General features: G+C 49.6%; 2 protein-coding genes across 12 annotated transcripts in view; one reads left to right on the forward strand and one right to left on the reverse strand.

Annotated features, from left to right (window-relative positions):
* LOC118529413 (uncharacterized) overlaps positions 1–19,140 on the reverse strand; it is a 263,313-nt gene extending 244,173 nt beyond the window's left edge. The window contains exons 1-3 of one of the 4 annotated variants that reach the window (XM_078064754.1): positions 19,032–19,119; positions 17,317–17,381; positions 15,705–15,889 (exon numbers count right to left, since the gene is read on the reverse strand). In XM_078064754.1, the coding sequence (XP_077920880.1) occupies positions 15,705–15,758 (54 nt within the window). In that variant the 5' untranslated portion in view covers positions 15,759–15,889; positions 17,317–17,381; positions 19,032–19,119. Of the gene's footprint in view, positions 1–15,704; positions 15,890–17,316; positions 17,382–18,783; positions 18,872–18,983 lie in introns of those variants that run through there. The other 3 variants (XM_078064751.1, XM_078064752.1, XM_078064753.1) reach the window with 3 other exon arrangements.
* Positions 19,120–25,684, forward strand: EOLA2 (endothelium and lymphocyte associated ASCH domain 2). 8 transcript variants are annotated; one of them, XM_078064746.1, is made up of 5 exons: positions 19,120–19,258; positions 20,222–20,285; positions 23,538–23,684; positions 23,802–24,084; positions 24,947–25,684. In XM_078064746.1, exons 4-5 carry the CDS (start codon positions 23,832–23,834, stop codon positions 25,168–25,170), a joined length of 477 nt encoding a protein of 158 aa, XP_077920872.1. In that variant the 5' UTR covers positions 19,120–19,258; positions 20,222–20,285; positions 23,538–23,684; positions 23,802–23,831; the 3' UTR covers positions 25,171–25,684. The 8 variants fall into 8 exon arrangements, with proteins under 8 accessions (XP_077920872.1, XP_077920870.1, XP_035956774.1 ...); XM_078064744.1 differs by having other exon boundaries at positions 20,222–20,281; XM_036100881.2 differs by lacking the exon at positions 19,120–19,258 and adding an exon at positions 19,421–19,571.
* The last annotated feature ends 47 nt before the right edge of the window (positions 25,685–25,731 follow it).

The following is a 25,731-nucleotide window of genomic DNA, read 5'->3' on the forward strand; positions in this document are numbered from 1 at the left end:
ATGCCATCACATAAGATATGTATTTAAATACTGATTCATGGAGGATGAGTCAAGAATTTATACTTCTCAGTACCTGACCTGGGTTATTTTAATGCCTCTTCTGGTACTTACGGTCTAGTCCACTGCTTCCCAAATGTTTTCTGAGTTTGGCATTTTGTTGATTTTACTTGCTGTTTTTTTTTTTAAACATACCCACCCCAACCCCAAAATGCTGTAACTTCAAAAAAATTGAAGTCAATTAAGATGAATTTGGCTTTTAGAATTTTAGAGTGATTTTGTGAGGCATTTTGAGAGCCTATGAGACACCCTGGAATGTCCAAAAAATGGAATTGAGAATCAGCATCTTGGCAAACATGTTTGCCTCTCCATGTTTTACCGCTGCTACCTACAGAATGAGAACTAGCTCCCACTCCCTCCCAAGTCTCTCAGCCTGGGTGTTGTGAAAATGCGCGTGTGCATGCTATATATGAAGAACTTTGTTTCCCCCGGAAAGAAGGAGCCATATATAACCCAGATAAAACGACGTAGCCATGATTCCCAAATCCCCTTAGGATAGTAAAATTTCTAAATGGCACCAGCAAAATATGAGACACTATCACATTATTTAATAACAGAAAGGTATATAAAGTTCTTCCAGGCTACAGAAAGACATTTATGCAATTAAACTTACATTTGGAGACCACAGTGCTTGGAAAGGTGTGCATCCAACATCCAAACAGAACTGCCTTGGGAAGGAACTGGACTTCAGGCTAGCTTTAGCAGCTGTGAACAGAGGGGTTCCTTCTGAAGTAGGAACAGGGAGTTCAGGACTTTGAGAAGATAACTTGTCTCAATTTCCACAGGGTTCTCTGTTGAAATGTTTCTGCAGAGAGATTAGAAGTGAAGCACTGGGAGGAAAGGCTGGAAAATAAACATGAGGCCCCCTTGTCAGGAGTACATTTTGTCCCCACAAAGCTATTTTGTTTGCAATCATAATTCAGCAAATTCTTTTTGATAGAATTCTTTCACTGAAACCATCTCAAGAGACGTTGAACTTCTCCGAGCAGCAGTCTGTGGAGAATTCCAATATTAGAATACTAGAACTATAAATAAGAGTCCTACAAGTCACTAGAAAGTCTTAGACCAAAGGGAGGGTGACAGACCATGCAGGCTACTGCTCTCTCCAGGCTGTTCGAGAAACCTATCCCAAGTAGACTGGAAAAGAGTCCAAGTCATTCCAGAAGGATTACAAGAAGGAATCCAAAAATTGTACACCTATCTTAGAGACAAAAGACCTCCAGAGATCATTTGCTGCAACCTTTTGGCAGAGAACAAAGGTTTATGCTAACTTTATGTAGATCTGATGCTAAGAAGGTAGCACTTGGTAACCTCAGATGAAAAGAACTAATGTCAAACAACACCTGCGTATGATCTCAAATAATAAGATTAAATCACCTTTTCAGATTCTATGACTCTTTTTCACATAGAAAAAAAGGTCAGCATAAATTAGTCCCTTAGATAACCTGAAAGTGCTAAAATAGTCCCTCCTGCTTCTAAAGTATTTCTTCTGCCCCATCCTGTTGAGTAACAGCTTAGGTCACTAGGTGCCTCCAGCCCTCATCAGAATCACAGGTGATTTTGACCTTTCAGAGGAAGAACCATCCCAAAGACCCAAAGAAAACCTTGAGGGATGGACTAGCACTTGGTGTCCTCTAGGAATTTCCCTGTGTTTAGAGAAGGTGGTCTAGATTACGCCAAACCCAGTTTCAGAACTGACTAGACATCCCAATAGGAGGCTACCACTTTCCCAAGTCAGAAACTAGGCAAAACAAAACACACAGCATAGCTCTGGGCTTCTGAAGTCTTCACTGCCCTTCCCTCCTCGGCCGTAGGAGATCAGAAGTTCCCGAACTCCCAGGACTCAGCATATGGGCTGGAAGACAAGCAAATGGGAAATCTACCCTATCTCTGAAAGAGTTCTGCATGCAGAAGCTAAAAGGCCATCTGTCTGGGACACTGAAAAGATTACTGCATTGGATGAAATATGGGATTAGACCCCTTCCAGCCCTGGGACTCCAGGAGCACTAAAATGAGATAAAGCAACAGCAATCACACCGATCCCTGATTGGTATGCTGCACTTTGAAATTTACAAATAACTTTTGCCCCATTACGATAGTTGATCTTCACAACAGCCTTATGAAGCCAATGTTGTTAGGATGACTTCAGAGATGAGGAAATTTATGCACAGAGAGGTGAGTCAGTGGCCTAGAGTCACACAGCTGGTGCAGAGGAGAGCTAAGATCTGAACACTGCTTTTACGACCATACAGGGCCCATGAACAGAAGACAGGTTCCCGTTTTTCTATGGCCTTATCACCCTTGCTGGAGAGCCCCCAGGATGAAGACCTTACAGAAGATACAATCTAATCTTTTCTTGATCCATTCTGCACAGCTGTGGGATATCCAGTCAAGGGAGTATGGGGCATTGTGGCAGAAAGCATGATAATGTGCTGAGTAAATTCCACTCTCAAGGGCATTCCTCTTCTCTGCAGACTCTTCAGCATGGAGCTCCCTATTTCCAAAGAGAGACATTGCTCCTATGATTTATTGTGAGCACTTATGCCTGAGTCCTTGAAAAGCAGACAGAAGATTACTTGTGTTTGACTAGAACAATTAACATCAAGAGGAAATAATTTTGAGTAGTAGCTCTGCCGTGGGCTTCATAATGACAGAAGGTACAGTGCCTCATTCACTCGGACCCTAAAAGTACATAAGTTAGGACTAATACCTATCTTTGCTGTGTTTGTGAAAAAGTAGTTTTCTAACCTAATTAATCTAGTACCAACTTCAATAATTCCTTACCTTTTCTACCCTAAAACAGAGATCAGGGAAATGATGCAATAATAACACAATTTCCCTCAGTCTTGGCCATTTTTATTCATCTTTGAGAGTCTTTCTTCTTTTTTTTAAAGATTTTATTTATTTATTTGCCAGAGAGAGAGAGAGAGCACAAGCAGGGGGAGTGGCAGGCAGAGGGAGAAGCAGGCTCCCTGCTGAGCTGGGAGCCCAATGTGGGGCTCGATCCCAGGACTCTGGGATCATGACCTGAGCCGAAGGCAGACACTTAACCGACTGAGCCTCCCAGGCAACCCGAGAGTCTTTTTTCTTGAAGAGCAGTGATGGATTTACCTGAAAAGGAATCTCCTAAAATATCGCCCTTCGGCAATTTCTACAGTTCATGAGGAAAAGATTTAGTTTGAAAATACTTACAGTGTGTAGGTGGACTTCTGTGAACGTGATGGAGTAGCTTGTAGAAGACTAATACTCCCACAGAGAGTAACCAGAAAAGCCAGATAAAAATTTAAAACATCTGTTGGAATGGCAGATGTTAAGGCAATGATGAGGCAACCAGGACTTTGGAAAAGAGAGGCGATGACACTCTGCAGCCACTTTTTTCCTCAGGACATTTGCTGATTCTGGGCATGAGGCAAATGGGTGGGGACAGGAGTCCCGGACTGAGGGCCTCTACTAAGAGGAGAGAAACCAGCAGAGCTTTGGGTGGTCTCTTTGGAATGGAGAAAAAAATATTAGAGGCTTGAAGAGCCAGGATTCTGGTGAGAAGAAGTGGGCAAAATGGTCCAATATTCTGTCAGGTTTTCCCTCAGAATATTTACTGAATTCTGAAACTGCATTAACCAAAAGACTAAGAAAATGACTGTCAAACTAGAATTTTATACCTAGAAAAAATATCTTTTGAAAAAGAAAGGCAAGATTTTAGAGAGAAAGTGGCAGCAGTGGCATTACAGTTTCTGAATCTCCCTGAATCACCCACTGAGAACCGATGGGGTGCTAGAAGAGTAAAACAAAAACCCATAAACAACACCTACAACAAAACTGAGACGAAAAGATATCCCAATGAAACCCAAAATATGACCAGGTGGTATCTGCTAGGAGGAAGCAGAAGGAATAAATGGGGCATCTGAAATGCCCCAAAACAGGAGTATCACGAAATAGTCAACATGCACTTACCACAAAACACAGCAGAATATTTTGAGAGCAACAGTCATAAGAAGGAAGTGTTCTGCACACTCCAGTGTATGAGTAACAACAAGGGGCCTGAGGGGCTGAGCAGCCTGGGCTCAAAGAAATCTAAAATTTACCAGCCAGGAGATAGCTTCTACTCTGGGATGCAGTAAGCTCGAAGAAACATCATTCCCCTAGTTAAGACAAAAAACAAGCCAGACTAACATCAAATTCATGAATTTTTTTGAACACATTGGAGAGCTGAGGTTGCAGAGCAACAAACTTGCCCACAATCTGAGGAGGTACAGTCTCTGTGGGAGGAAAGATGTGAGCACTCACTTATCTGGAGTAAGCTTACTGAAAACCAGTAAGAAGAGTTCAGTACGAACTATCGATGAATTGGTGAAGAATATAAACTGGCAGGAAAGAGTGAAGCCTCTGAGAGCCTCAAAAACTGAGGGAGTCCCTAGTCCAGAAACCCTACTGGGTACTTTTTAAAAAAATTTTATTATTAAAGAGGGCACGTACTGCATGGGTACTTTTACTTTCAGAAAAGATCAGAAAGAGCCCTAAGAAAGGGCCAATGAGATGCAGACCTTGAAGAGAAGAACATTAGCCAGGTAGGAGGGCTAAGATTCTCCACATCTGCATTTCTCTCATCACCTCTAGGAAGAAAATGCCTTTCTCTGTGGAGGCAAAAACCACAGACTTGGCCTGATGGCCAACCCACTGCAGCTGGGAGAAGGAAAGAGGAAAACAAAGAAAACAACTGCTCCTGGGAAAATGGCAGAAATATGAGCTGGGCCCACAACTACCCAAGGGGAGAGGCAAAAGGCTTGAGAAGGCCACACCCCTGAGGCCAAGGGACCCAGTACCTAAGACTGGGGCTTACACGGAAGAACGGAAACTGCCCCCTCCCAATTCCCCACACCACTAAGCAAACAGGTTCAAGTAACCAGTAACAGCAGAACAGTGCTGGGAAAAGGACAGAAGAGGAAGAAGAGCATGCAGAGACAATGTGAAGCAGTGTGAAGGGGTGACCTAAAGCTCAGTACTGAAAAAAACAGCCTTCTGGAAAACCACCGCTCCCCCTAAGCAGAAGGAATCACTACAGGAATTTGAAACCTGTGGTGTACTGAGGGTAGGCACAGCGAGAACAACCTCAAACCCAGTCCAATTCCTAACCAGGGGAACTCAAAACCGTGTTCTAAAGATCTGGCAGAAGAAATGTGTGTCCATTTCTAGGCATAAAAACTATTTACCTCAGTCTCTACTAGTCTCTACTGTCCTACACAAGATGTTTGGCTTCAAACAAAAAAATTAAGACACACAGAAAGGCAAGAAAAATCATACTCCCAAGAAACAAAGCAATCATCAGAGCAAGAATCTGATGACACAGACATTGACGCTATCAGACAAGGAATTTTAATTATGATTAACATGTTAAAATCTCTAACGGGAAAGGTAGATACCATGCAAAAGTAGAAGGTAATTGCAGCAGAGAAATACAAACTCTAAGAAAAAATCAAATGGAAATGCTAGAAATGAAGAACATAGTAGTGAAGATAAATAATACATTCAGTGGGCTCACCGCCAGTGTCAACACAGCCAAGAAAAGAATCAGTGAACTTGAAGATCAGTCAACAGAAATTACTCACATTGAAATACAAAGAGAAAAATTAGAAATAAAAACAGAAAAAAAGACCCAAGATAATATAAAACAGTCTAACTATAATCCCAGAAGGAAGTGAGGGGGAATGGGAACTTATTTATTTGATTTATTTAAAAACTTTTTATGAAGTCATAATAGGTGAGAACTTCCCCAACTTAAATGACACTGAACCACAAATACAAGTTCAGAGCCCCCAATAAACCACCCCTTGGTATATCATAGTCAAACTGCTGAAAAAAAAAAAAGCTAAGAGAAAATCTTGAAAGCATCCAGAGAAAAAAGAAACATTACACAGAATTAAAAAAAAAAAAAGAATTACATCAGATTTCTCATCAGAAACCATGCAAGTCAGAATTCTATACCCAGAAAAAATATCTTTAAAAATCAACATGCCATCACTGGTGCCAATGTAAACTGGTTCAGCCATTTTGGAAAAGTTCGGCAGTTAGTTCCTTAAAATGTAAAATATAATGCACTTTAGTTCTGATGTAAAAGGTGTAATAATCTAATGACACAGGAGTAGTTTCACATTTAAAAACATCATCACCTTGAACAAAATACAGAATAGTATTATTCAAATATCTGTTAAGTAGTATATTCAATCTTTTCTAAAAATAGTTTGACTTACTAAAGCAGAAAAAATTCTTTTGAAAAAACTTTTTCAATGTTAGACATAAATTTACTATGTGAACTAGCAATTACACTCTAGGTAAGAAGTAAAATGAAAACATATGTCCACACAAAGACTTGTAAGCAAATGTTCATAATTCATAAACCAAAAAATGAAAACAATTCAAATGTTCATCAATTAGTAAACAGACAAATTACTATTCAGCAATACAAAGGAACAAAATACTGACACCTGCTACAACATGGATGAACCTCAAAAACATTATGCTAAGCAAAAGAAGCCAGATGCAAAAGACTCAGTATTGTATGATTCAATTTATATGAAAATTCCAAAAAAGGCAAATATATAAGAATAGAAAGCAGATTTCTGTACACCTTAAACTTATACAATGATGTATGTCAGTTATATCTCAATAAAACTGGGAGGGAGAAGAAAGCAGATTAGTGGTTGCCTGGGGCTGGGGGTGGAAAGATGACTGACATGGTATGAGGGATCTTTGGGAGTGAGAGCAATGTTCTAAAAGTGGATTTTGATGATAGTTACCCAACTTTGTAAATTCACTAAATGTCACTGAAGTATACATTAAAAGGGTGAATTATACAGTATGTAAATTATATCTCCCTAAGGGTAATTTTTTAAATGATGGAGAAATAACGACTTTCTCAGAAAAGCAAAAATAATGATGGAAATCATAGTCAGTAGTCCTACTCTACAAAAAGTTTTAAAGAGGTTTTCAAGCTGAAATAATACATTAGTCTGAAATATGGATCTTCACAAACAAGAGTGTTAAAAAGAAATAAATGAGGGCGCCTGGGTGGCTCAGTTGGTTAAGCGACTGCCTTCGGCTCAGGTCATGATCCTGGAGTCCCTGGATCGAGTCCCGCATCGGGCTCCCTGCTCGGCAGGGAGCCTGCTTCTCCCTCTGACCCTCCCCCCTCTCATGTGCTTGCTCTCTCTCATTCTCTCTCTCTCAAATAAATAAATAAAAAATCTTTAAAAAAAAAAAAAAGAAAGAAATGAAGCTATAATAGGTTTTTCTTATATTTAATTGATCTAAAAGATAACGAGAAAGCAAAAATAGTAGCAAAATACTGCAGAGTAGCTATAGTAACATTAGACAAAAACTTCAGAACAAAGAATATTATCAGAAATAAAGGGGAACATTAGACAATAAAGAGGTCAACTTTCCAATAAGATAAAAATCATAAATATGTGTGCACTTAACAGAGCTTAAAAATACACTAGAGATGACACTACTAAAAGGAGAACAAGGCAAAAACACAATCACAGTTGGAGACTTCCACACTACTCTCAGAAATTGACAGAACATGCAGGCAGAAAATGAGTAAGGTTTCAGATTACCTAGACAGCACTATCAAACAGTCTGACCTAAACGATGTACAAAATTCTGCCCAGCATAGTCTTTTCTTTTTTTAAAAAGATTTATTTATTTGAGAGAGAGAGAGCACAAGTTGGGGGGGGGCAGGGGGAGAGGGAGAGGGAGAAACAGTCTCCCAGCTGAGCAGGGAGCCCAACTCAAGGCTTCATCCCAGGACCCCGAGATGATGACTTGAGCTGAAGGCAGACGCTTAATGGACTGAGCCACCCAGGCGCCCCCAGCACATTGTTTTCAATTGCACGTGTAACATTCATAAAGATCAACTATTTTGTGGGCCATTAAAAAAAACCTCAATGAATTTTAATAATAGCAATCATTAAAAATATGGTCTTAGGCCATGCTGGAAATCAATTTTAAAAAAGGTAAAGCAGGGGCGCGTAGGTGGCTCAGTCATTAAGCGTTGGGCTCTTGGTTTCAGCTCTGGTCGTGATGTCAGGATCGTAAGATCGAGCCCCATGTCAGGCTCTGTGCTCAGCGTGGGGTCTGCTTAAGACTCTCCCTCTCCCTCTGCCCCTCCCCACCTGCTCTCTATAAAATAAATAAATCTTTTTTTTAAAAAAGGTAAAAGACATTGTTAAGAGAATGAAAAGACTAACCACAGACTGGGAAAAAAATATTTGCAAATCACATATCTGAAGAAGGACTTGTATCCAAAATATATAAAGAACTCTCCAAATTCAACAATAGTAATAATAAAGTATGATACTGGAAGAGATATAGACACATAGATCAGTGGATGACAATAGAGAATACAGAAATAGATCTACACAAGATGCCTGACTGAAAGCATGACACATAAAAGTAAAAACTGATAAATTGTACCTCATCAAATCTATAAACTTTTGATCTGTGAAAGACCCTGCAGAGGAGATGAATAGACAAATTATAGACTGGAAGAAAAGTTTGAAAATTCTATATCCCATGAAGGACTTGTATCTGGAGTATATAAAAACTCTCAAAACTCAACATCAAAAAACACAATCCCATTAGAAGATGGGCAAAAGCCATGAAGAGACATTTAACTGAAGAGGATACACAGAGGCAAATGAGAACACAAAAAGATATTCAACATCATTAGTGATCAAGTAAATGTAAATTGTAAGCACAATGAGATATTGCTACAAGCCTATCCAAGTGGATAAAGTAATAAATTGTGACACCAAATTGTTAGTGAGGATGCCAGGAAAATGGATCACTATACACTGATGGTTGAAATATAAAATGGTACGGCCACTCTGGAAAGCAGTTTGGCAATTACTTAAATACTAAAAATGGATACCAGATGACCCAGCAGTCACACTCTTGGGCATTTATTGCAGAGAAATGAAAACTTATGTTAGTGCAGAAACCTGTACATGAATGTTTATAGCAGCTTTATTCATAATAGCCCCAAACTGGAAACTATTATGTGTGAACAGTTAAATTGTCATACATCAGTACTATGAAATACTATCCAGCAACAAAAAGAAGTGAACTATTGATACATGGCAGCAACTTGAATGAACCTGCAGGGAATCATGCTGAGTAAAAAACAAAAGCCATTATCAAAAGGTTACATGCTTTGTAGTAGGAGTCCATATATATAACATTCTGGGAATAACACAGTGATAGAGATGGAGAATAAAATAGTGGTCGCCATGGGTTAAGGGATGTGGAGTGGGAAGTGGGTGAGGCTATAAAGGGGAACCATGAGGTGTGAGGATGATGGTGGTGGAAGTTACATGAAGTTACACATATGATGAAACTGCACAGAACTACACACACACACACACACACACACACAGGCGTGCACGTATAACTGGTGAAATTTGAATAAATTCCACGGATTGTATCAATGTCAAATTCCGGTCTTAACATCATACTCCAAGTTAGTAAGATGTTTGGGGGTGCACAGAACCTGACTGTACATTTCTTTGCAACTTCCACTGAATCTATAATTATTTCAAAATAAAAAATTAAATGAGTAAGTAAACAAGCCCCCCAATTTTTTTAATGGGCAAAAGATCTAAATAGAAAATTCACCAAAGAAGTTATATGGATGGCAAACCAGCATATGGAAAGATGCTCAACATTATCAACCATCAGAGAAATGCAAATTAAAGCCAGAATGAGATATCACTACATACCTCAGAATAGCTAAAAACAATTTTTTTTTAAACCTAGCAATACCAAGTGCTGACAAGGATGTGGAGCAACTGGAATTCTCACATACTGTTGATGGGAATGCAAGATGGTACAACCACTCTGCATAAGTTTGGCAGGTGTCCATAAAGGTAAAGATTCATTTATTATGTAACCCAGCAATCCCTACCCCTGGATATTTACTCAGGAGAAACCAAAATTTTTGTTCATGCAAAAACCTCTGTACAAATATTTTAACAACTTTTTTCATAATAGACAAACACCGGAAACAAACCAAATGTCCCTCAACTGGTGAATGGATAAACAAAACACAGTGCATCCATACAATGGACTGCTACCCAGCAATAAAAAGGAGTGAACTACCACATGGAGGAAACTCAAAGAGTTTGCTAAGTAAGAGAAGCCAGACCCAAAAGACTACATACCACGTGATTTCATTTACTTGACAATCAAGGAAAAGGTAGAATTATAGGGATGGAGATCAGAAGGGTGGCTGCCAGGGTCTGAGAGTGGGGGAGGGGTGGAATACAAAGAGGCAGCACCAGGCCATTTGCGGGGTGGGGGATGGTGAGGGAATTCTTCTGTATCTTGACAGTAGTAATAGATACATGGCTCTGTGCTTCAGTCCAATGTCATGAAATTGTACACTACAGAAGTTTGCTGTGTGTAAACAAACCGAAATAAGATCCACCTGTAACCCACCTAAGTGACAGCATGTGCAATCAAGGATGGAGACAAACTGGAACTCACACCCTGCTGGTGGTAAAGGAAGTCGCTATAACCACTTTGGAAAGCTATTTGGCAATATCTGCTGAAGTTAAACATGCACATCCTATAAATCATCAGTTACACCTCTAGACATATATGCAACAGAAACATATATTTCCCAAAGAAAGTAAACACAAGGAGATTCATACCAGCTTTATTTGTAACAGCAAAGACCTGGAAACCACGCCAATGTCCATGAACATTGGAATAGATAAATCAGAGTAGAGTCATAAAACAGAATCCTGTATAGCATGAGGAGATTGAAGGAAATACTGCTCATGTGACAACATGGATGAATCTCACAACCAATAGCAAGTGTAAGAATCCAGACAACTATAAGAGTCCATAATGCAGGATTCCATTTACATAAAATAATCAAAGATGTTACGAGTCAAAACAGTAGTTACCTTTGGGCAGAAGGAGTAACTTGGAGGGGATCACAAGGGAGTTCTAGCAATGTTCTATTTTTTAATATAAATGCAGGTTACTGGTGTGTTAACTTTGTGAATATCAATCTATTCACTTAATATTTGTGTGTTTTTTCTGTTTGCAAATTATATTTCAATTGTAAAAAGCTTTAAAAGCAGAGTATGTATATTTCATTTTCTTTCTTTCTTAAAATTTAGGTTGCTGATAAAAAATTCTCTGATTCCAAAAGGAAGGAGCAAGAATCATATATGACAACCTTTGTTCCTGACTGGACAAAAGGATGGAAGCAACTTTTGATCACCTGCTCTACCATGAATGGTGCCAGGGTTTTCATGACAACCAGGTGAGGCAGGTATTTTATTTCTGTTTTAGAGACAGAGAAGACCCAAAGACAAGAAGATAAATGGTTTCAACTATGATTGTGTGATTCCAGCATTTCTAGAATGACAAACTCAGGGAACATCAAAGAGAGAAAGCCCTCTACTTGAAGAAGCATCTAGTCCAGTCCCTTTGTTTTACAAAAGCAAAAAATATGTCCCAGGAAGGGAAGGACTCATTCAAGATTACCCATCTACTGAAAGAAGGGACTAGAAGTTCAGTCTTCCAAGTGCGTGTCATCCAGTCTATGTCCAGTGCACCCTGACCATTGTTTACAGACAAATCACCAAAACACTTTATCGAATGGAGAGAAAAGAACATTAAATTGGGAGATGGAAGGCCTGGATCCTGTCCCAGTTTTGCCAAGTAAGCTTGACTGCCCCTTTCAGTTTTAATTTTCCCACCTGTGAAATATGGGGTAACAGTAACAAAATCAACAAGAGGTCACAAGTCTTGGATTCACGACAGAGGCAGATCCAGGTTTGGTGGAATCTGAAGCTTCTAACACTTGGGGTCCTCTCCAAGGATAAGAATACAAAGATATCAATACGAAATTGATAATGAAAGTGAATATTTCAAATGAGGGAAGAAACGCAATATAATACACATTGGAAAAAGTCAACAAACGTTAGACACATCTCAAAATTCAGAAAAAATGACATGACAAATAAAAGTGTATTTTTATTAAATAATTGCCTCACATATTTCTGCAACCTGTTATTCCTACTTTTCTTGTTTCTTATTGTGGGAGACTCACAGGACTTAGCACACAGTTGTACTCACACTAAAAGGTATTACAGCAACATAGTAAGGACACACAGGCAGATCACAACAGGCAAAGACACAAGAAGAGCCTGGAGGAAACCCTGTGCAGACTCCTTATCCTCTCTCCCTCCCATGAGGGGCCACAAAGAGCACATCCTTCTTTCAGCAATGAACATGCAGTGACATGGGTGTAATGTTTCTGCCCAGGGAAGACCAAACTCAGTGCCCAGGGATTTTATTTAGGTCTGGTCACATAGGAATGCTCTGCCTAGCATGCACGAAAATTTCAGACTCACAGAAGGAAAGCAGGTGTTCAGCATAAACCACATTGTTTGTATAAACAGTCTACACACAGTGAGCCCTCTTACCAGTCCACTGTTGCCCGGACACCCTCTGAGAGCCAAGTCCCCAGAAGTCAGCCAAGGGCCAGCCTTGCAAGCAGACCTTTTGCAAGGACAGCAGTCTCAGGCTAGCTACATTAATTCTTTTATGCATGCTGCTCAGTGTTTGTAATTCTGATACAGGTGTGTGCCCCACAGTCACAAGAATTCTGGAAAATGCCACTTTACATAACCCCCTCCACATGTTAATATAAATGCATGCTGTGCTTATAATTGCATATGCTACACCCTGAGAATATTCCTGACAGGACAGAACTTGTGTTTGTTGATTTTCCATATCTGATTTGTGACTGGAAGATTTTCCCGCAGACTAGCTTCTGGCTCTGTACATTGTGAACCTTGATTCTCCTCCACTGCTAACACACTTCCAGCACTGCGTGCTACAAGGCACAACATCACAATGTCCTCTTCCGCCTCACACCTCTTGTCCCAGGGCTGGGTGCAATGGTACAGAAAACAGCAGTATTCCTGGAAGCTATTTCAATACAGGGCAGCTAGCAATAACTCAAACATGTATGGAATTGGTTGTGAGGTCCTCAAACAAGACTCTCTAAATCCAAACCAAGTATATCCCAATTTAGCATCTCCTGAGCCAGCCTCCCAATATGCCCATGGCCACTGAATCGCCACCCAACGCAAGAGCAAGAGTAAGGGAGACAGCAGAATGGAAGGAAAGGTGCCCCGAACCAACTCCAGCTAAAATATTTCTTGTGGATTTTACAAGCCATAGGACTAGCATAACCAACAACGCTAGGGCCTCCTCCAAGCCTGGGCAAGTGAGTGACCCTGAAGTTGGGTCTTAAACTTCGTTAGCTTCACTGGGCATCTGTGTCTAGGTCCAGAGAGTTACAGAAGAGAAATCAAATGCAGAAACAGCTTGGGCCCCAGATCGTGGGGCAGAAAGGAGCAGAGTACGTGTGAGCAGAAGCAAGGGTAAGGAAATCAGGATGAATTGCAGACAACCAGTGTGCAAAAGTACCTGGGAATGAGGGACAAGCACGTGACCTAGGAACAGAAAGACAGCCTGAGCTGGGACCTAACACAAATACGCAAATTGCAGAGCGCATTTCTGCCATGGCAGGCATGCGCAGTGCAGCGTGAGCGGGGGGGGGGGGGGGTTGCTGAGGGCAGTGGAAGAGCTGGTTCGGAGGAGTGGGGCACAGAGCAGCTGTGCTGGGCGGGTACAGAACCAAATCGGGCAGGCCAGGAACCAAAGAGGCAGCCGAGAAAGACAACCTTCTGAATGGGTCGAGACTGAATTCCCAAACCATACCCCGCACAGCATCAAATGTTGCTCAGGCTCGAAAGGGCCCTCCAGGTAGCATATTCCACCCCTAGCCTCTGTCACCACAGTTGGAGGCGGGATCGCTGGAGTCCCACCTCAGTCACTTACTATGCAACCTGAGGTAAATCACTTCCTCTCTCTGAATCGAATCTCGGGTGCCTCATCTCTAAAGGGAAAAGAATGATAATGCCATCCCAGGAGCCCAGGGAGAATCCAATGTGGGACTGGGATGAGGCAAACGACCTGGAGACGATCTCTTCCTGGGCCAGAACACAGCACAAGGACCCACGGGCAAGCAAGCTGTGACCTGCAGACCGTGGCAGGAATGCCGGCCCGGCTTGACTCCAGTGGCAAGAGCAGCCCAGGAGCGGCGTCCAACGACCTGCCGGCACGCGGTGTGAGTGCTCAGAACATGCCACCCCGCCCCGACTCTTCTCTCTCCCTCATGTACGAACAGTTTAAAGCAGTAGTCTGGTTGGTATTTCAGGGGGGAATCGATGGTACTACTTTGGGATTAATTTGAAATGAATAACAGTCATTGTATAAACAGGATGTGCTCCAATGAGTAGTTTTGCTCGGATGGGAGAAGGAAGGCGAAGAAGACAGAAACAAGCATCCAGATGTCTGAGAGGGCAGATCTGCTGTGACTACAAATGACATTGGCCCTCCCTCATCTCCACACCAACCCTGCTCTGTCCCAGGAGGAAGATGTATATGGAAAGGACTGACGTTAAAGTATAGGGGTATAGAGTTTTTAAAGTCACATGGCCCTGGATCACACAGATCCCTAGAAGCAAGCGACAGACTTGTGACAGAAACTCTGATACCCTGGGTCATTCTGGAGAAACCATCAGCAAGACAGTCGAGTGTAAAAATAAATGTATATACCCAATTTGACACTTTCAACTGGAGTACTGGGGATGAAAATTTAAGGATGGTGCCTTCGGGCAGCTGCGTAGCACAACAGGCTCTTCATCTCCCTTTTGATTCCACTTCTCCTTACAGTCCAAAGAGCACCAGCCGCAATTAGTAAACAGAATTGACTCTTTGGTAGCCATCATAAAGCACATCCTGTGAAATACGTACTCTTCTGATTCAAGTGCAACAGTCCCTCCCGCAATCTGAAAGGAGCAGACCAGCTCACAGGCAAGCAACACAATTCAAAGTCCCTGAATCACATTGCAGCTGGAAGGAGCTGAAGCAGTCAGAGGCCGAGCCCCTCGCCTTGCAGATGGGAAATGAGAACACACTCAAGGCCCAGGGCCAGCCCTAGCCTTCAGAAGCATAACTGATGGCACAGGGGGACAGCCTTGGCACCAGGCTCAGAGTGCATTTCCTGTGTTCCCAAGCTGTATGGCAGCCACACGGACTCCGGGTGGGCCGATCCTGAGTTTAAATCCCAACTCTCCCTCACCCTCAGCCAAGTGAGAGATCTTAGCCAAGTCCCTTGCCCTCTGTGCTCTTGGTTTCCTCATCTGTCAAGTGGATCTAACAGTACCTAGCTTGCCAGGTTGATTCAAGGACTAAAGGAAGTAAGAGGACAGAAGCACTTTTGCCCGCTTCTTTGCCTGGGCTCTTCTTCCTAATTGCCTCTGATCTCATGTCTTTCCAGCCTGAAGCGGACATCTCAGGACTGGACTCCTGTATCACCACCTTCAAAACCCTGCCTATTCTTCAATGCACAGCTCAGACCCAGGCTGCCTCTGAAAACTTCCTGATCTCCCAGTGAGATGCATACTGGCCTCCCCTGAGGCCACATAGTACTTCACAGATAGTTCTTTCTGTGGATGATGTCTGGTCCCACCTCAAATGAGAGTTACTGACATACTTGCCTTTCTTATCCAACTGGCATGCACTGAGTCCAGGGCAGGTCCTATGTCACTCATCCGCCAAGCCCAGCATGGTCCAGTAGCTCATCATGGTGGAGAGTCGATGAATCCTGGATGACTCGAACTGGACAGTTTAACGCCATCATCAGTCAACATCTAGTGAGTGTCTCCACTGGCAGAGGCAGGCTCTGGGGATAGTACAAAGGTGAAGTGGACAGGGTCCTTGTTTTCAGAGGGTTTCCAGTCTAGCTGTAGTAACTGGGTGTACAGACACACATGCAGAACAGAAACGGTCCAAGGTAAGCTTGCACAAAAGCAGTACCACAGGCAAGGTTCTGGAAAGTTGTCAGGAAGAAGGAGCAGGCCCTGAAACCAGGCTCAGACAGTTAGGGGAGGCTTCATGAGGACACAGGAAGTGAGGGAGGATATCTGCCATGAGAGAGTAGTGTGGAGGGCAGAGGCACTGAGTGCTGGGAACCGGGGGAGGGTCCAGGCAATGAGACTGGAGGGGCAGCTATGCCCAAGGAGACAGGAGGGCTGCCTTGAACAAGGCCATGTTATGAGTACAGCCTCACAGAGCTTAGTGTGATGGCTAAACTGGGCCCATTCAGTGCTCATAGCAATTCCACGACTTGAGGAATGTTTATTATCCTCATTGGACACATGGACAAACTGAGGCCAGAGAGGTTCAGGCACTTGAATGCTAAGCATTAGGAGCCAGGCAACTCCTGGGCAAAGTTCTGCTTTAGGAAGCATGGTTAAGTTAAAGGGGAGGCTGGGGTCACACGAGGGCCAGAAAGGGGTTAGAAATCTGCTTGGGTCACGTGGGCAATGTCCCCAGCTATGAGAGAATTCAGGAAAAACCAGAGATACAAGACATTCTTCCAGAAACTTTGTTTCCTTAAAGATTCTATCTGCAGTCCCTCTACTCACTGCTGATTTTGTTCCATGGGTAGGGGTGCGGAACTGAGAGGGAGAGGGGTAGCTGAGGTAAAAGAGATTCTTGTGCTTTGTAAAAGGTGTCCAGGAAAGGCTCACTTGCAGGCCACTCAGATGAACCAGGGGTGACCTGAATATTTTGGAAAAGTAACCCCCAAAAAGGAGGAAAGACAGGAGGCACCCAGGCCAGTGCAGAGGCTCAGGTAAAAGCCACCAGCCCCAGACCACAAGCCTGAACTCAGGAGGTAGCAGTGGGGACAGGAAGAGGAGAATTTATTCTGATCAGGCATGTGGGAGGCAGGGACACAGGACTTGGTCACCAAGCAAATGCGGAAGGAGGGTGAGGGTAAGGGGACCCCAGGAGCAAAGCACGGCGACACTGAGTGTGTTGAGCCCCTGACTGAGAGGCAGAGGACAGGACACAGCTCTGACAGGGAAGTTGGCTTTGTCTGGCTCAGGTCAGGTCTGACGGGCAGCAGGAAACAGAAGAGGAATTTCTCTTCCCACCTGCAAAAAAGGTTCATATAAAGACCGTCCCTCAGGACCCCCGCTGGCCGTCCCAGGGTGGCTTGGAAGGAGAGCCCGCCCGGCCTTCAGCGCCCAGGTGCACGACTCAACCTACAGGTCCCGCCCTCTCCCCGCCTCCGTGCTCTCCGGGGTCCATTCTGAGGGTCACCTGAGGTCGCTGAGGACGCTGGGGCTGCCACTTTGTTGCCTACCGGTGCGGCGCCGACCGGACGCCTATGTCACGGGAGGCAGAAGGGAACTGCCTGGCCTCGGCCACTGAGCCGCCCTTGCCCAGGCCCCGCGCTGTTCCCAGGGCCCGGCTCTCCCAAGGTCCGACTCTCCCGCCGGCTGCGCCCGGCCCCGCCCGGCCCCGCCCGGCCCCGCCGCAGCTCCTCCGCCCGGCCCGCCCGCCCGCCCTCCCTCCGTCCCTCCCTCCGTCCCTCCCTCCCCGCTCCGCCCAGCTCCGCCCAGCTCCGCCTCCCAACCACCCCCCGCCCCCGTCCCGTCCCGCTCCGCCCAGCTCCTCCTCCCAACCAGCCGACAGTCCCGCCCTGCTCCTCCCCGGCTCCGCCTCCCTGCTATCTTACGGGTCCCACCCTGCAACTCCCCAGCCGCGCCCCGCTGCCCTGCAGCTCCTCCTCCCAGCTATACCACCAGTCCCACCCAGCTCCTCCCTAGCCGGCCCTGGCTCCTACCCCAGGCCTTCCTCCAGCTCGCCCCGCTCCTCCAGAGCACCTCCTGTCAGCATCCCCAGGCCCGCCATGCTCCGCCCTAGCCCTGCCCCAGCTCCTCCTCCCAGCTTTCCCCCAACTTGCCCTACCCCTCCCCAGCCCCATCCTGCTCCTCGCAGCTACCCACCAGCCCTGCCCCGCTCGTCCCCAGCTTCTGCTCCCAGCTTTCCCCGACATCGCTCTGCTCTGCCCAACCCCGCTTGGCATCTCCACAGCTCCTCCTCCCAGCTTTCCCCCAGCCCCACACCCCGTTGGCAGCTACTTCGCCAACCCTTCCGCCAGTCCCTCCCTGCCCCTTCCCAGCTCCAACCCGCTCAACCCCAGCTCTCCTCCTACGTTCCCAGCAGCCACGCCCTACTCCTCCCCCAGTTTCGCCTTTCCAGAGTCCCCCACCCTGCCCTACAACTGCCCAGGTCCTCCTCTGCAGTGATCTCCCAGCTCTTCCCAAGGCTCCACGTCCATCTCCACCTCAGCAGCCACGCCCTACTCCTCCCCCAGTTTCGCCTTTCCAGAGTCCCCCACCCTGCCCTACAACTGCCCAGGTCCTCCTCTGCAGTGATCTCCCAGCTCTTCCCAAGGCTCCACGTCCATCTCCACCTCCCCAACTTAATCCCGCTCCTCCCCAGCACTGCCTTCCCAACTTCCTCAGCTCCACCCCGCCCAGCTCCTCCTCTCAGCTCCGCCCTGCTACTCCCCAGGTCCTCATCCCCAGTGGTCCCCCAGCTTCTCCTGTGGCTCCGCCCCAAGCTCCGCTACCCCAGCGCTCAGATCGCCCCCTGCACCTCCCCCCGGCTACACCTCCTCAGGCCCACCCTGCTCTTCGCACAGCTCCTTCTCCGCAACATTCCCCCCAGCTCTGCCCTGCTCCTTCCCTGCTCCTTCCCGCTCATTGCCCGAGCTCGTACCCAACTCTTTCTCACTCGCCGCGCTCACTCCTCTTGCAGGTGCGCCCCAGCTACTCCCCCAGCCCTGCCTCACAGCTCGTCGTCCCCCAGCTCGTTCCCACAGGTCGACCCCCACATACTCCTCCCCCTGCCCCGCCTCCCGTAGCCCCGCCCACGGAACAGCCCCCCAAGCTCGCCTCGCCCCGCCCCTTCTCCCCCACCCCATTTCTTCTCTAACTTCCGGTTCCGCTCGAGCCGCCGGCGTCTACCTCCCGATCCACCGGGATCCTCCCCCGCGAGTCGGGGCCGGGTGAGTCCACACACGTCTCCTAGCGGCCGGGGCTTCCGCGCCTATGTGCGTGTGTACGTAACTGCTTGGCTGCGTGCCTACGTGCTCGCGAACGGGCGTGGTCCGTCCCTCCGTGTGCGTTACGTGGGTTCGAGCCGGCGTACGCCCCGCAAGGAAGGGGCGCCGGCGTCTGTGCGAGCCTGTCAGGTGAGGGACCGCCGACGCCTGTCACCTGTGTGCGGTCCCCGGTGCCGGGCCGCGGCGATGGCGGGAGAGCCACGACGCGGGCCGAGCGCTCTGTCCGCTCTCCGCGGCCCGCGTCGTCTCCTGGCCTGGGCGTGGGAGGCGGTCGTCCAGGCGCTGGCGGCCTCGCCGGGTCACGCGGAAGCGGACGGTCCCGCCTGGTGGCCGCATCCGGGTCAGCCAGGGGCGCCCGCGACTCGGTGCCGGGAGACCCGCCCGCCACAAAGGGAGCCAGGAAGCCCCTGCTGCTGAGGCCTGCTGGGCCCTCCGCGGGCTGGTACCTCTGGGCTGGGGTTTTCCGGGCCTTTGCGGGGGGTGGGGGGGGGGGTCTGGAAGCACGCGCAGAGCTGCCCAGGCCACCCTTCCCTGTCCCCTCCTCCAGCCACAGTCACACGCCCGCCATCCTTCTAAGTGCCTGTACAGGCAATGGACCTGTGCACATAGAAACAGGAGCACGCTGGTCCACGAGCACCAGTCCTCCCTCACTGCGTCCCTCCCCGCCTCCCCTTGGCCCCCAGGCTGTGACCTACCTGAGGTCCCAGGCTGTGCGGTGTTCCCCTGGTTACCCGTGGCACTCCTCCCAGTGGGGCCTACTCAGGATTTTATTGAGGGGAACGGGATCGTAGGGCCCCCAAATCCTTCCCCTGTGACAATGTGAGGGAGTGGTGTCATCTTTCTCCTGTTGGATAAGGGGTCTGCTAGGCTGTGAGAACAGGATCCCTTACATGAGAATTTTCTCAGCTGCTGGCTGGGGCATCATGTGATTAGCAGAACCAAACCTTGAGTGAGGTGTTTCCCATCCGATGGGCCCGCCTGAGTCCCAGTGGTCCCCCATCCCTGCCGAGTAGAAAACCTGTTCTGGCACATTAGCCAACATTGTCCTCTTGTACCTAATGACTTTTTCTTCTCCCCCCCTCCCCACTCCAGTCCTTGTGCAGGTGAAGAAGCCCAGACAAGTGGAATAGCGTTTCCTCGTCAGACCACAAAGCAGGTACTCTGCGTGGCGAGACAGGAGGGCAGCTTCACAGTTCCATCCCTCTAGGGGTTCCGCCCACACAGTTCAGTTCTCCTTGTGTCTTTGTGGCCCTGATGAGACAAAGGTTGGCCAAGAAACTGAATGAGGCAAACCTGCAGTCCAGTGATATACCGTCGTAGAAGAAAGAGAAAGGGCCAGGCCACGGGGGGATATCCAGCCTCCCTCGTGAATAATCCGGACCCAGTGAACAGGGCGACCCTTTGTCACCCATCGGGTTGGCAAAGCTTAAGCAGAGTCACGATGCTCAGGGCCGACAGTGGAGTGGGGAAGTGGACCCCTTGCCCGCGGTTGCTGGAGCGTACACAGGGGAGCCTTTGTGGAAGGCGGTCTGCTGGCCTGCATCAGCATCTCAGATGTGCGTGCCGTGACCCTAGCCGCCTACTAAACGTGTCCTCTGCCAACGGGCGGCTGTGGTGATGTCCTCTGTAGTGGCAGAAAGTGCGAAGCAGTCTGTGAGTCTCCGCCAGTAAGGGACTAGTCAGCAAATTGTGGGACGGGCAACCACGGGATGCCACACAGGCAGTGAAAAAGATGATAGGTGAAGATGTACAGACATGAAGGAATGCGCCGGATGTGCCCTTGATGGAGAAATCATTGTGCACCCTGTGGAGATGTCCAGGACAGAGCTTACACCTACCCCTGAATTAGCCTGCCAGGGTGGTTGTGTCAGACTACCACAGACTGGGTGGCTTCAGCAACAGGAATGCATCGTCTCCCGTTTCTGGGGGCTGGAAGTCCGAGCTCAAGGCCTCGGCTGAATTTGCCTCTTCTGAGAGCTGGGAGAGAAGGTGTTCCATCCCTCCCCGGCCCCCACCTTCTGGTGGTTTCCTGGCCATCTTTGGCATCCCATAGCTTGTAGATCTCTGCCTGTGTCTTCACATGCCTGTCTCTAAACTTCACCCTTTCATATGGACACCAGTCATACTGGGTGAGGGTCTGCCCAGCTGAGCTCATTTGAACTCAAAAGGTCTGTAAGGACCTTTCCTTTATGTATAAGGTCACGTTCTGAGGTGCTGGGGATTGAGACTTCCAACACACGAATTTGGTGGGGACATAATGCAACCCGGAACGACCTATGAAAGCCCTGAGGGAGGGATGAACTTGGACTGTTCCGGGGATGGAAGGAAGGCCTTTGTGGCTGCAGGGTGGTGAGTAGAGGGGTGAAGGGAGCAGACAGCGGGGTGGGGGGTCGGGGGGGCAGATCACGTGGGGCCTTTAGGCCCTGGCGAGAAGTGTGGATCTGTCCTGGACGGGACAGGAGGCCCCTAGAAGGTTTTGGCAGGGGAGTGACACGATGGATCACTCCTGTACCAGAGCCACTCTGTCCTCGGCGCCGACCCGGGAGTGCCGCGCTCCAGCGGCGAGGCAGAGGGTGATCGGGAGACCGCTCGAGAGGGCAGCGGGACCTTGGGAGACTGAGGCTGGGATTGTGGCCGTGCAGACGATGGAGACGGGTCAGGCTCTGAGTGGGTTTGGGGACCGGCGCCCACGTGATGGGAGTGCCGGGTGCAGGAAAGGGAGCGCAGCGGCTGCTAGGTCAGGGGGACTGGAACAACAGATTGGTGGTGAAACCACTTGCCGAGGTGGAACGGAAGCGGATTTGGGGTGGCGGTGGTTGGGGACCTGGGGCTGCTGGCTGTGGAGGGTTGAGACGAAGCGGGCATGGCCTGTGTGAACGGGGGCAGAGCGGGCGAGCGTGCGATGTGCAAGCCTGAGAAGAAGGGAACGAGAGGTGGTCGACCGCGTCCGGGCTGTCCGGCCACGAGTTAGATGAGGACGAGACAGGCGGGTCAAGGGTGTGTTCGTGGAAGGTGGGGTGCGGTGCATGGCGAGGAAGTAGAGGCTGCGAGTGTAGACGGCTGTTCTGGGGGGACCTCTTGCTATGCACAGGTTTGGAGAAGGCCGCCGCAGGAGCTGGAGGCCTGTGTGGGCCCCGGGGGCGGGGGGGAGTCTTTGTCCCTGCGGTGAGGGAGGCACGGGTGTGGCTCTCTGCAGACGGGACCGCCTACTCACGGGGGACGGGAGGGAGGCTGCCTGAGCAGGAGCATGACCGAGCCGGGCCCCGGAGTGAGCCAGAGTGCTAGACCCCAGAGCACAGCTGAGGGCAGCTCGGCCGGAGAGACAGACGCAAGGCAGCGGGTCTGGACGTGGGGACGGGCAGGACGGTGGATTGGGAAGGGGGTGAACGTGGGGGAGCTTTTGTGATCACGGGGCCTTGTCTTTGAGAGTGGATGTGTTTCCTTAAACAAGAGAATGTCATTGAGGCCAGGTTTATGTACTTGAGGAACTGGGAGCAGAGATGAGCCGGAGTAGGTGGTACTCATGGGCTCAGTGTAGAGCCCCAGGCCCGATGATGATGATGATGATGATGGGAGCCACTGTTTGTAACTGTCCTGTTAGGTGCCATGTACTGGGCTGGGTGCCCTTGGCACCTTGTCCCCGATCCTCACAGCCATGCTGGAGACTGAGGCTCCGTGAGGTACCAGCACCCAGCTGAGGTTCAGGCCCGGGGCCCTGCTCTTCCCACTGCACGGCTCTGTCCTCCCGTGAGGAGGGGGGGCCCGCCCCCCATCCAGGTGCAAGGGCAGGGGGTACATGCACTCAGATCCCCTTGCAGTCATGGGCCATCTGTCTGTTCCTCGGCACCTCCTTCTCAGATGCAGAGAGGGGTGATGGTAGCGCCGCTGTACCGGGTGATTTGAGGATTGAGTCCTATGGTGTGTGGTTCGTGCCCCTCCCCTGTGCTTGGCGTAGAGACAGTGCGTGCGCCCCGGGACCAGTTGATCCTGCTCTTGTATTTCCTTTCTCTAGGCTCAGCTCGGGGTTGGGGGTGTCTGTTGATAGTGAGAGCAGTGGGGCAGGAAGGGGTCAGAGGAGGGTGGCACCCAAAGGGGCCGGGGCCATCTGAGATCGCGGGGCGCCCCCAGCGCCGAGCTGAGGTTAGATACCAAGGATTTGTGCTCCGCCGCCCCAGGACAGGAGCCCGGGGATGTGCAGTGTGTCAGCGGTGGCAGGGCCAGGGACCCGAGTGGGTTGGCGGGAGAAGAAGCGAAGCCCAGGACTGGCCCTGTCTGTGCCGGGAGAGGGCTAGAGCCGGCTCGCTGAGTCGTTAAACCCAGGGGCCCGTCCCCCTCGGTGCTCTCCTGGGGCTCCGTGGCCTCCGTTGTAGCACTGACCACGTGCTGTCCTGGCCATGCCTTTCTCTAGCTGTCTCCACCGTCGTCCGTGAGCTCGCCCAAGACTCCATCTGATGGACCAGTCGTCCTGATCACCGGCCCCTTCCTTTGGGCCTGTCGGTTGACTGTGTAGTGATAGAAAGAAGGAGCCAGGGCTCTCGGCTGCCCCACCGTCCAGGTCAGTGGGGTCTCAGGGCAACCCGGGGGACACTGGGGAGAGGCCTTGCCCGCGGGTCCTGAGCTTGGAGCGCTGGGCGTGATGCTCATTGACATTCGTGGTTCCGTGTTCCCGCAGGCCAGGGGAGGCCCCAGGAGCTGTAGGGAGATGAAGTTCGGCTGCCTCTCCTTCCGGCAGCCTTATGCGGGTTTCGTCTTAAACGGGGTCAAGACCGTGGAGACGCGTTGGCGTCCTCTGCTGAGCAGCCACCGGAACTGTACCATCGCCGTCCACATCGCCCACAGGGACTGGGAAGACGCCGCGTGGAGGACGCTGCTGGCGGAGCGGCTGGGGATGGGCCCCGCTCAGATTCAGGCCTTGCTTCGGGCAGGGGAAAAGTACGGCCGCGGCGTGATAGCTGGCAAGTGATGACAGGCCACGTGCTGCTCAGACGCCTCCAGGGGCTACGCCGCGGGACCTAGCTCGGGAGTTTTGTGGCTTGTTTTCTTTTGAACTGCTTGGTGTGTGAGCCGAGCAACACACCGTTCGGAGGGGCAGCAAGGGGCCGTGCGCTGGGGGTGGGGGGGTTGCCGAGGTCCCACGACCTCAGGGGAACCCTGCGTCCGCTCTGGGCCTCAGTTCCCATTTTTGATCTGAGAGGCAGGGACGGCTTCCGAGTCTCCACGTGGCATTTGCCTGTGGGTGTGTATGCGTACACCCGTGTGTTTGTGCACGAGTGTGTGTGCGTGCGCGTACCTGCGGCAGAGACCGTGGGAGGCGGAGACCGCAGGACCCGGGGTGGGTTGGGGTAACCTCCAGATTCAGGCTGCTGCCTGGCTTCGTGGGCGATGCCCCACCCCCACCGTCCCCGCATCCCGGGTAAGTTCCCTGCGCCCTCGTTGGGTCAGGTCCCACCGCCGCACCTGCCACCTGCCGAAGTGCTCGGGGACCTGATGGCCTGTTCCCCCTGGCGTCTGGAGCCCTTCTGATCTCCGCCCGCTGCCCTGAGCAGTCTGGCTGGGACCAGCCCATCGTTTGGGTGTGGTCGTTGAGGACAAGGCCCTCCGCTTCTTTCTCTCCGTCCCTCGGCCTCACCCAGAATTCCCTGAACAGAGTTTGGCACGTCGCAAATGCTCGGCCAGAGGGGCCCCGTGTACTCCGCGGCCCCTTGGTGAGACCCTCGTGGTCTCTGGTGGTTGTAGCTTTCGACAGCCGTGTTCTCCCAACAGGCGGGCCTCGGTTTCTGGAAGGAAAAACCAGCGCGTGCTTCTCTTTGTGCACAGGGCTTGTTGACGTTGGGGAAACGTTGCCGTGCCCAGAAGACTTAGCTCCCGATGAGGTCGTGGAACTGGAAAACCGAGCTGTGCTGACCAGCCTGAAGCAGAAGTACCTCACGGCGCTTTCGAACCCCAGGTGGTTGCTGGAGCCCATCCCCAGGAAGGGCGGAAAGGATATCTTCCAGGTAGACATCCCAGAGCACCTGCTCCCCTCGCGGCAGGAGGCCTGAGGAGCGTGCAGGGTTACGGAGAAGCCAGCTAAGTCACGACCCGTGAGCTGACCGTCGTGCCGCAGGCGGGGACCGCAGCTCTGGTCTGGCGGGGACCGCAGCTCTGGTCTGGCTGGGCCCCGCCGCGGAGAGCGCTGCCGCTGCGTGCTGTTCGTGGACACAGATCTCTCCGCTCCCGTGCGGGGGACGGGCCGGCGGGACTTTCCTTGTGAGCTGCCCGTCTGGGCTCCTCGACAGGCTCGAGGACTCTGAGCTTCAGGAGAAAGGGAAAGCGGCCGTAAAGGCCTCTGCACCGTGACTAATTTGGGTTGCACCAAGAAATACGTTTCGGGGCGCCTGGGTGGCTCAGTCGTTAACGTGTCTGCCCTTGGCTCGGGTCATGATCCCGGGGTCCTGGGATCGAGCCCCATGTCCGGCTCCCTGCTCCACGGGGAGCCTGCTTCTCCCTCTGCCCCTGCTTGTGTTCCCTCTGTGTCTCTCTGTGTGAAATAAATAAAATCTTTAAAAAAAGAAATACATTTTAAGAGAACTGGTTAGTGTATCCCCCCGTCTTCGTTCTGG

This window comes from Halichoerus grypus, chromosome X (genome assembly GCF_964656455.1).
Source record: "Halichoerus grypus chromosome X, mHalGry1.hap1.1, whole genome shotgun sequence".
In the NCBI taxonomy this organism is placed as follows: Eukaryota; Metazoa; Chordata; class Mammalia; order Carnivora; family Phocidae; genus Halichoerus; species Halichoerus grypus.

Bases quoted from the DNA above. Each gene is read 5' to 3' on its own strand.
- EOLA2 (XM_078064746.1), top strand. From the start codon at position 23,832: ATGAAGTTCGGCTGCCTCTCCTTCCGGCAGCCTTATGCGGGTTTCGTC. The intron at 24,085-24,946 runs GCAAGTGATGAC...CTTTGTGCACAG, and splicing joins CGGCCGCGGCGTGATAGCTG to GGCTTGTTGACGTTGGGGAA.